This window comes from Eurypyga helias, unplaced genomic scaffold, assembly GCF_000690775.1.
Source record: "Eurypyga helias isolate BGI_N326 unplaced genomic scaffold, ASM69077v1 scaffold1960, whole genome shotgun sequence".
Classification (NCBI taxonomy): Eukaryota; Metazoa; Chordata; class Aves; order Eurypygiformes; family Eurypygidae; genus Eurypyga; species Eurypyga helias.
In genome coordinates, this window is record NW_010227437.1 from 24,682 (window position 1) to 36,014 (window position 11,333).

An 11,333-nucleotide genomic window follows, 5' to 3' on the forward strand; every position below is an offset into this window, starting at 1 on the left:
CTGTGCTCAGTTTTGGGTCTCTCACTGCAAGAAAGACATTGAGGTGCTGGAGCATGTCCAGAGAAGGGCGACAGAGCTGGGAAGGGTCTGGAGCACAAGTCCTGTGAGGAGCAGCTGAGGGAGTTGGGGTTGTTAAACCTGGAGAAGAGGAAGCTTAGGCAAGACCTTATTGCTCTCTACAACTGCCTGGAAGCAGAGTGCAGAGAGGTGGGTGTCAGCCTCTTCTCCCAGGTGACAAGCAATAGGACTCAAGTAGTGCCAGGGAAGGTTTAGTTTGGATATAAGGAAAAATTTCCTCACCAAAAGGATTATCAAACATTGGATCAGGCTGCCCAGGAAAGTGGTGGAGTCGTCCACAGTGTAGAAAAAAAATTAACCTTTGTGATGTGATAGGAGATGAGTAGGTGAGTCTAAGGAGTTTGGTCAATTAACTGTTTGGATGAAAGTCTTCCAGAAAGGACTATACACCTTTTCACTATTTCTGCTGAATTTTCATGATTTTGCTTTCAACATCATTGCTGACTTTGCCAGCCTGTGTGCAAAACCAGCAAAGAAGCTGATTCTCAGAGCCACAATGTACCCTTCAGCTATAAGCGTAAATGATGGGGCAGCTGGGACTCAGCTACAGGGCAGTTGGTTCCTCACAAGCCGGGATAGTTCTGCCATACAGCTGTAGAGGTTCTAAGATGCTCTAATGTATCTGAAGTGTTAAAACACAATTTGAATGAACCACTTCTGCCCTCTGGTTCGAACATACAAACTGTATTCCACTTTCTATTTGCGTGGGGCCCAAGGTAGTAGTTTTCACTTCTGAAGCTCTTTAGTATCTCTGCCTTCTGTAACTGGCACTGCTCATTCACTATCAAGGTGAGATTCCTGCCTCTCATTAGCACTCATTGCTCGTGTGTAAACTTTTATATTAGCCTGGAAGGTGTTCCTAGAAATGTTGATGCAGCTACTTCATTATCCCTCCTCAAAGCTTCTCTTTCTGTAGTTACATTTTAGAGAACTCTTCAAAGTTGCTTTCAGACTGGGTACTAGGAAAAAGTTTAACTTAGTGTTGGACTACCATAGCATGGCACGTGGTCTGTTACAGTGTGGTTATCAGCATTTGCCTGGTAAATTTTCTAGTTGCAGCAAGCAAGAATAGATTAGAGTGGATTCTAAGTGCCCGTACTCGAATATGTTCATTTGATGTGTCTGGATAAATTTCGTGTGTCTTGGTGACTGAAAGGTACATCTTCTGCCTCCCAGTATCTGTGATACTTAATGCTCTATTAAAAAAATAAAACCCACAAAAACCACAATGGAAATGAGCTGCTCCACATGTATTCTCTTATCTCTGCTATGTTTGGAAGAATGGTTTCTCCGAAGCCTGTTACAATGAATGTGTTCCCAGTGAACCTGAATGTTCCTGAGTCTTCTGTATCTCGTTTGTTTTCAGATTAATCGTGCCCCAAGCTTTGGAACTGATCAAAAAATAGACTATGATGTGAAAAAGGGTGTTCTGCTAAATGCATTAAAGCTTCTCAACATACGGTAAACTTGCCCTCTCTTCTTCAGTCTGTTGCTTTGATTTCTATTTATTTTTTTATTTATTAATTTGAATAAGACTAGGAGAAAATGAAGACTTTTTTTTCCACCTTCATATTTTCAAGATGTAAATGTTTCCCTTGATGTCAGTTTTGTTATTGAAATTAACCCAAATATAATTTTTCTTCTTCATATGCGTGCAAAAAATGAGTGGTAAAAGTAATTTTTGTACTTTTTTTTTCCCCCCAATGATTTTTCAGACAGGTCTCAAAGTGGGATATAAGTGCAGTCATTGGCATGTGGCCACACAGGAAATCTGCTTTTCTGATAGTTTCAAATACAGCCAAAAGCCATATCCCTCTACAGGAAAACTTTGTAGTTGGGATATGTTGGAAAAAATCTGTATGTCAGAAAAGTAGATACAACCATGTTTGTATGTTAAATTATAGTACAGAGTCATTACAGTACATCTTAAAGTGTGAAAGTATTGTAACCATAAGAGTTAATATTAAAAAAATTAATGAGTTTTTCAATTTTAATTTTATATGAAAAATGGCGCATGACTGACTGGAAAATACAGATGATATGCTTGAGATGAAGGTGCATCTCAGCTGCATTGGAATGACATTTCTTAATATCATCTGTGTTTCAGGACAAGCGATAAAAGGAGAAATTTAGCTCAACAGAAGGCCGAGGCTCAAAAAAGACTGTATGGTCAAGGTTCAATGAAAAAACTGTTGCCAGGTTCCTCAGACTGGGAGAAACAGCGCCATACACTGGAAAGGAGAAAAGAAGAACTGGTAGGAAGGAAAAAATATACTGTTTCTTGCCCATGGCTTATGGTCTCTTTGTTTAATTGTCTTATTTTATTGATTTGTAGAAGGAAAGACTTGCACAAGTACGTAAACAAATTTCCAAAGAGGAGCATGAAAACAGACACATGGGGAACTACAGGTAACTATATTTGACTGTATTAGTAGGGATTATTCAATGGATTCTTTAGGAATAATGGTAACAAGTATTTGTTGTAGATGATGATTTTCTGCAAAAACTGTGTAGGTATTCATAGAAAATGATACACATACACCAGGTAGTAAAGTTTTTTAGTTTTTTATTCAGATAGGGGTTTTTTTTCTCTGCTTTTTTGAGCAGATGTTCTGTAATTCCCAGTAATTTCTCATGTAAACATAGATGTTTCTGTGAAATTTTCATTTTTGATGAATTAACATTTTGCTTACAAAAGGTCTTCTTTTGTAAAATTCCCAGCTTTAATTAGATCCTTTCTTGGCATATATGGAGCTGAACCAGTACATCAAAACACCCCCACAATGAAGCAATTATTTTCATGCTACTTAGACTATAAGAAAGAGAAACATCATGATGCTTTAATATATTTTTGTTTTTTCTATAACTTTAAAGTCTAACATTTTTAATGAACACATTTTAGGTTGCTTATTCAGTTCTTGATTGAAAATGAGCCAGATGTTCTCTTTATTTAGCATTTTGGTTAATGTAAATCAAGAAAAATACAAAAATATTTTTTTCCTCAGGAAAAAGTGAAGTGTCAGACATTTCATGAGGAATGTGCTCATGTAAAAGGGCAGAACAGCTTTGTGTTTTCTTATTTCCATGTGTTTGCAAAAGTGCTGAAGAATCAACAGAGCCTGAGAAGTAAGGGAATCTTGGCTAGAGATGCAGAGGAATTCTATCTGAGCATTATGTGGTATTTTCTCCTGCCTGTTCTCCTGCAAACCAGGACTAACTTCTGTCAGGCATTGCCAGTACTTCTGCATGGATTAATATTGCTCTCTGAATAAAAATCCAGAGAAACCTCAATCAACCTCAGCAGGCTCTGATTTAATCTATGGATGTCAGTTCAGCAATTGGCCTAGTCAAGTGCTGGTCTTGGTCAAAGCAGGAGCCATGCTTTCCAGCACTAGTGAATCCATGAGAAACTGAGAAGGATATATATGACTTTGAAATGGCCTTTAGTTGCAGTGTATTTCTACATATATTAAAGTGAATATCCTTTCTTCAAAGTATTCTGCTATGGCACTTTTTCAGCAGTAGAATCAACATAGTTTAAAAGTGTTGACTGCAACCGAGATTAGAGCTCCTACAGGTATTTTATGCAAACTGGTACCATCTTCAGTTTGCTATAGAACTGCCCTGAGTCTAATGGGATCATAACCATCCTTTTTTCATTGCAACAAAATCATCATGAAAGGTACCGTTTCAAGGAGGAAAAGTCTGAAAAGCAAGAAGGAGAAAAGACCTTTTAAAAATTCACAGAAGGTCCACCAAAACATGAAAGTCACATAATGCCAGTCAACGTATAAATGGTACCTATGCTTTGCACGGTGAAGGCAGAATTAATTTATGGATTAGTCGTTACAATGCATTAGAAATTAGTCTTCGACCTTCATAATTTCTGGCAGTGTTTCAGGCATTCATGACAGAATGATTGGAGTGGTTTTCTTCAAAGCCCATTTTGCTTGATGAGCATTAATAAATCACCAAGTCCTGCTTCTCATATCATCAGAATCTCCTTACCTGAGGTTTTAGAGAATAATGGTGTAGCTGGTCTAATGGAAAATCAGAGTCACCCTGTACATCTGTGTACCAGATAAATTTTTTTCTTATAATACCTGTTTCTTCCTATTCATTATTTTGGATGATTTAGCATTCAAGAGCAGTACATACTCAGTCTTTAATTTACATCATGCCCATTAGCTCCAAGCAGTTCAGATTTTCACTGCTTTGTGTCTTTTTATTGCTAATACAAATTATTTTGTGGCTCTGAATTTTACATGCAATATTTTGTTAATATTTCATGTATCATTCACACCTGCATGCAAGTTTCACACCCACTGAAATTTCAGAGTACTGCAAAACTGAGTTTTGGTATACTTCTGGAATGACCTGCATGGTATTTCTTTTGACTGGCTAATTGCTGGTTTAAACATGAATATGTTCACTGAGTTAAAATTAGATTTAGAGAGCATGTTCAGAGTATATGTCTTATGAGATGATATATGATTATTATAGATGGGATGAGTATGCATTACAAAAGAGACTGTGAATTAGCTGCATTACTTTAGTGCCTAGTGTGATAAGTAGCTCAGCTTCTGTCTTAAACTCAGTTTTGTTTTTTCCCTATTTTAGGCGAATTTACCCTCCTGATGATAAGACATTACTGGAAAAGTATGAGAGTTTGTTAGCCACTGCTTTCCAGACGTTTCTTGCTGGGAGAGCAGCTTCACTTCAGAGGGAAATGAATAACCCTTTAAAAAGAATGAAGGTACTGAAGCATAAGTAGTATTGGCTTTAGGAGTTATTTATCTTGGAATTCATGGCCTTGTGGATTAGTTGCACAATAATCGTATGATGGCTAATAAATAGCATTTGATAATGTTTCCATCATTTTATTATTATTCTTTGTGCAGCTTGTGGGCCAGATCCTTGAATCTGGATGAACTGCAGTGGACCCAGGGTGGAGACAGGCTAGATGGCTTTAAGCTACTTTACCATTTCCCTGATCCTCAGCCTTACCCCTGGCCAAACCAGAGGTTGGCAGAAACTGCTTTTGAGCTGGTAATTGCCTCCTTCTTCCTCCAGTAATATCCCCAGACTGTTCATCCACTTGTACGGACTGGAACGAGAGATATTTTAAGACCAGCTCCACTAGATTAAGGCATCCAAAAACTCTGCCTGATTGGCTATATTTAAAATAACCAGCTAACGCAATTTAATTTGAAATCTGAGAAATAATTTCCCATCTTTGTAGTTGGCATCGCATAATCTAGCAGGGTTGATTCTTTGTTCAACCCTTTCTTCAGACTTTTATCTTTAAAAAATGTTAAGGCTTGATTTTAAATTTCAGTTTCATCTTGTGTGCAAGCAGAGATGCATGCATCAAAAGGAATGCTTTTATATCCTCCTCTGAAGGGATTCATAGTCTTATTTCAGGAATTAGTAATTGAAGTAATTTCAAATGCCTACCACTTGGCACCTGAATTCTGTAAGGATAGGATATATCCTGCTTTTCATTAATTGTGAAATTCCCATTTCTAGGAGGAGGACATTTTGGATCTTCTGGAGCAGTGTGAAATAGATGATGAAAAACTAATGGGAAAATGCACCAGGCAGCGTGGGCCTAAGGTATTTGCCTTTTAGATACCAAATTTTTATTTCACTCTGCAGAGAGGTAGTCTGTGAACTTTAAGTGGGGAATTTAGTTAGCTGATCCTGGTGGAAGTTTTCTTCCACAGACTGCCTCAGCCTTTTTTTAATAAGTGTGAAGAGAAGCATAACTCCCATTTGTTCAACTAAATCCCACTAAAATTTTAACTGGATATGAGATCCTTCTTTTCCTTGCTAAGCTATTTTGAGGAATTGTTGTACATGGCAACAACTGTTATACAAGAGATTGCTTGATTTCAGTGTGTGAAATGATTTTTATATCCATAGCCTATTTCAAAAGAATGCTTTCATCTTTAATCGATTAGTGCCTTTAAGGAATTTAGAGATCATGGGATAAAAGGCACTATGGAAGCTCAAAGGATTAATTATGATTATGATGTATCTGTAGCTTGCTTACTTGCTAAAAGGGTTGTACATTCTATCTTGGAGCCTATTTCATGTCCAAAATCTGCTTTTAAAGTGAATGTATATTATTTTTAGCTTAATGATTTCTGGTTGTGTGCCTAGTTCATGCAAGTCTTTGCCTTAAATACACTGCATATCTCTGTAAGCCAGTAAAGATAAATAGTTTGGGCTTGGCTAAAATAATTATGTTTCTTACATCCTGCAAGCATTTTAGGTCATGTCTGTTTAGAAGAGCCTAAATTTATGTTCCTGAACTCTGATGTATTTGTTTATAGATACATGTACATTTTTTTTACTGCATTTTATGTTTCTGATGAGATGGTGTACAAATCTAGGAATTTCTCTACAAAATGAATGCTGAAAATTGTCCTGAGCTTGCAGAGATACTTTATATATGTGCAAGAATCCAAAGAGCTACATCTTACTACAGGCGTGTGTATTGGAAAGAGGATCTGCATACCCAATCTGGTATTAAGATAGATTTGCAGGAACCTCATTACAAATATGGGGATTTTGTGAGCTAGTGCTTTAACAGCAGTGGGTGGATTCATTTAAAGAAGAGAAAAAAAAATGCAGTCCACCCTGGCAGCACACTCAACTCACGTTCTTCTGGGATTCTTTTCCCTGAGGTTTTGTTTTCAGTTCTTTACCATAGGGTCACTTAATTTGCGTTCAACATCTCAGTCACACTCTTCCTTTTTCCGGAAGCCTGGCTTTTCCCAGCAGCCCTCAGAGAGCATCTATCTGTTTGACTGTGTGCACACAGACTTGATCTATACTATCTCTACACTGGCTGCACACAAGCCATTCCCAAGCTGGAGGCCATAAACATTTAGCAGGGTACTGAGCCCAAATTGAGAAACCTCTCTTAATTAGTTTTAAGATGAAGTTTGATCCATTTGTGGATGAGACTATATGACATGGTCTTCTTTTATAGCAGCACAATACTGTTTGCACCCATAGGAGAAATCAAAATCCCCATTTTTTTTCTTTGCCATAAAATCGATGAAATCAAAAGGGAAGGCAATGAAACTAGCTTATCCACGGAGATTGTTTCTTTTCATTGCAGTGTGCACACTTCATGCTGTACAGGATCTCTATTCCTGCATCTTTTTTAGGGTCCTGATATCCTTCTCAGTCATTTAAACTGTGCCTACAGTGAAGCCATGTGACTGGAGAGTTCCCTGGTTGCATAATATCCTATGCACTCCCTTTGAAATACAGATGCCCATTGCGGATGGTCCTTGTGTCTTGTACCGAAAGAGCATCACCTCTTTCCTGTAAGGGGTAAGGTGCATATGGCTAATAATACGCATTTGATTGGCCACCTCTTTGTAAAGGGTCTGCTGAGAGATATGTAGTATCTAAATATGTATCTGTACAGAAATCTGGTGAGTGAGGTGGGCCATAGAACTTGCTAATGCCTGCCGGTCTATCAGGCAAGAGAATAATCCAGCTGTAGAACTCATCTTCTTGTAATCGTAAAATCCTACAAATAAAGATCCATTAGCATATCAAAAAAGTAACATATGTAAAATCTGGTAGACACAACAGATCTGAAAGAACAATACTTTTCATGTCATGTTACCCAACATGATTTGTTGTTTTAGGTCATAAAATACTGTCCTCCCCTAAAAGTCAGTGGCTGGCCTGCTGACAAAAGCTATTGTTAGGATGTCAGATGCTCTGCCTTTGGTGCACTCTCTTCCCTGGAAAACAGAACAGTCAGGACTCGGAAAACTCTATACAGAACAGCTGGAATTGTTAGGAAAGAGAGAGTGTTTTCCTCCTTCTCCTCCTCCATACATGGAAACATGCATATAGGGGGGTAGAGAGGTGTGTGTATAAATAAACTTTGCATATAACAAGTATTCCTAGTTTGCTACGAATTTAAGACTTATTTTTATTGAAATGTGAACTCAGGGTAGAAAACAAGTCAAGAATTTCCTAGAATTAAGGCATATTTGCCTGCAATTAGTTGCAAACTTAGATGTCTGTTTCATTTTTAGCCTCTAGAGGGCCCCTTAACCTTACACACAGCAAGGTTTACTCATGCTTATTACATTGTGCCTGGTTGAGCAGGAAAAAGAACTAAGTAAATAAAATAACAGATATTTTAGAGGAAATGAGCAATTACTTTTCCTTTTATTCTTCTGATATAAAATCAGATGAGTTTAATCAAAGAAAAATCAGGTTAGCATAAGGGGAAAATCAAGGTGATTAGAATTGCTAAGCAATCAAATGTCTCTTATTTCAAGAGGTCAGTTTAAACTCAGATCTGTCTTTTTTTTTTTGTCATTATTGCTTTTTGTCATTTCTTTGACCATTCTTTTTATTCTTATTTGTTAACTGATGTGAAGTCTTCATCAGGATGTTCTTATTGTTTAGTATGGAATATGTGAGGAACATGCACATCATAGGTGGGAATGAGATCTACCTTAAAGCTGTTGTGAGTTTGGATTGAAAAATATTTATTATAACTTTTAGAACTCATCGGGAATGTCTGATCAATATATCTCCCATGATACACAACTCTTCATGATTAGGACAGCTATTTTTGAGAAACAGTAAGTGTTGAGGCACCTGAATTTGTCCTTTTGGCAGGTAGATATATAAATATTCTTTGAACAAATGCCAGGGCCCTGCTGCATGGAATGTACTTCTTCAACTCTTCCTTATCTGGTCTAACAGCTTGGGCTTGCATAAACATACTGTTGCTTTTAAGTTAGTGGCAGAAATCTCTTTCCTTCCTTGACTGGAATAGAAGTTTAAGTAGAATATGTTTGCTTACACTGTAAGTGTATCTTTCAGGAACAGGATCTTTGGGGCTTTGTTCTATTGCCCTTCACAATAAATCTAGCTGCATAACATTATGCTAAAATAATAGGGCAATTTAAATTAATCCTGAGCATTCTTATATTTCATTCTAACTCAAAATATGTTCAGAAATTGTGATATGATTTTTTTAAAATCTGAATGTCAGTTGCAGTACATTAGATGACTAGGAAGATGAACTTACCACCATAGCTACTTAGAGCTGAGAGCTACTGGAAAGAAAATGTGTAGAAAAAAATTCTTAAAAGACTAGATTTATTGGAGGTTATTGCATTTTTCTTGTCTGCCTGACAGTAGATGTAGGAAGAAAAAATTTCATTTGTAGCTTCTGTGTTTCCATCAGTTTCTCTGTCTCCTACTTTTTGCTTTTTGTCTCACAGTATCTTTGGTAATAGCACAAGATTAATTACCTAATCACACCAAATCCCATATGCGTGCAGGACACCAAATACACCTAGCATAGCTTGCTATATTCTTCCAGTCTCTGCCCTCTGCATGATGTGGATTAATCACTTGATCTTTCAGAAGTCTACCAGTCAAAGTTCCCTCAGGTGTTTCTTTACATTGATCATCGTTAAACTATAGGTTCATTTATTGCAAATATCATAGAATCATCATAGAATCATAGAATGCTTTGGGTTGGAAGGGATCTTAAAGATCACCCAGTTCCAACCCCCCTGCCATGGGCAGGGACACCTTCCACTAGACCAGGTTGCTCAAAGCCTCATCCAGCCTGGCCTTGAAGACATCCAGGGATGGGGCATCCACAACATCTCTGGGCAACCTGTTCCACTGCCTCACCACCCTCTCTGGGAAGAAGTTCTGCTTGATGTCCAATATGAATCTACCCTCTTTCAATTTAAACCTGTTACCCCTTGTCCTATCAATACAGGCCTTTGTAAAAAGACACCCCACCACCCCAGCTTTCTTGCAGGCCCCCTTCAGGTACTGGAAGGTGCTATAAGGTCTCCCCGGAGCCTTCTCTTCTCCAGGCTGAACAAGCCCAACTCTCTCAGCCTGTCCCCATAGCAGAGGGGCTCCAGCCCTCTGAGCATCTTCGTGGCCTCCTCTGGACTCGCTCCAACTGATTGATCTTGTCTTTATGTTGAGGGCCCCACTCCTGGACGCAGCACTCCAGGTGGGGTCTCACAAGAGCAGAGCAGAGGGGGAGAATCCCCTCCCTTGACCTGATGGCCACACTTCCCTGGATACAGCCCAGGATACGGTTGGCTTTCTAGACTGCCAGCGCACACTGCTGGCTCATGTCCAGCTTTTCATCCACCAGTACCCCAAGTCCTTCTCCTCAGGGCTGCTCTCAATCCATTCTCTGCCCAGCCTGTACTTGTGCTTGGGATTGCCCCGACCCGGGTGCAGGACCTTGCGCTTGGCCTTGTTGAACTCCATGAGGCTGGCACAGGCCCACCTCTCCAGCCTGTCCAGGTCCCTCTGGATGTCATTCTTATCAGTGAGGGATTGAAACTGATTGTAAAAGGTATTCTGTATCAATTGATTTATGATTTCAAACTATAATTCAATATGTCTGGTAGTGTAAGTCATTCTTGAAATAAAGTAATATTTTACCCGTTGCTGTATTATGCTGCTCTTCATGTAAGAAAGATTATGATTACTGTGTAGTGAGTTTCATTAAATATTTAAGCATTTATTTTAAAACTAAGGACAAACTTTCAATCTAATTTGGGAGCGTTTACATATGTATAAATAAACCGGCCTGAATCAGGAACCTACTGTGAGAGTAAGGTATTCTTTTAGGATTATGAAGAAATTTAATTTCTTGGGTGTGGGGTTTTTTTTTAATATCTCTTCTTTTTTTTTTTTTTTTTCTTGCATTAGCCGTTGTGTTCAATGCCTGAAAGTGCACAGTCCTTAAGAAAACTTAAGAACTATGCTAGTGATAGTAGCTGTGATAGCGGTAGTAGTATGTCAGAATCGGGAGAAGAAACTGAAAAGGAAGATCACAAAGAAAAAAAAGAGAAAAAAGTTTCATATGATCTTGAAGAAAATAAATGCAAATCTTTGGAACGATCAGGTAGGTGAGATTATCACTTTTCCAAGTCAGTCTGGCATTCACAATGAATTATATTAAACTCTTCAGTGTCTTAGAATGTATCAACATTTGTAACTCAGTTAAACACTGGTTTGCTTGTTTTTCCTTCTTTAAAATCTTCTCTAAATTAATGAAAATGAATTTTAGAAAACCAATATTCTTTGGCCAAGAATGCTAGAGAAAAATACAATGCACGAGAAAAATACACCCAGGCTGCCACACTGGCTACAGCTGGAAATAGTGAGTGTTCTTTGCTCTTAGATTTCTTTTTGAGCAGATTGTAATTTTTTTT

General features: G+C 38.1%; 1 protein-coding gene across 1 annotated transcript in view; it reads left to right on the top strand.

Annotated features, from left to right (window-relative positions):
• Window positions 1–11,048, top strand: part of TTLL7 (tubulin tyrosine ligase-like family, member 7) — a gene marked incomplete at its 3' end in the record, with an annotated part of 34,277 nt that extends 23,229 nt beyond the window's left edge. Inside the window, 6 exon segments of the mRNA XM_010156102.1 lie at window positions 1,445–1,539; window positions 2,186–2,333; window positions 2,414–2,487; window positions 4,699–4,834; window positions 5,608–5,694; window positions 10,828–11,048. Of these exon segments, the coding sequence (XP_010154404.1) occupies window positions 1,445–1,539; window positions 2,186–2,333; window positions 2,414–2,487; window positions 4,699–4,834; window positions 5,608–5,694; window positions 10,828–11,048 (761 nt within the window).
• Between the last annotated feature and the right edge of the window lie 285 nt (window positions 11,049–11,333).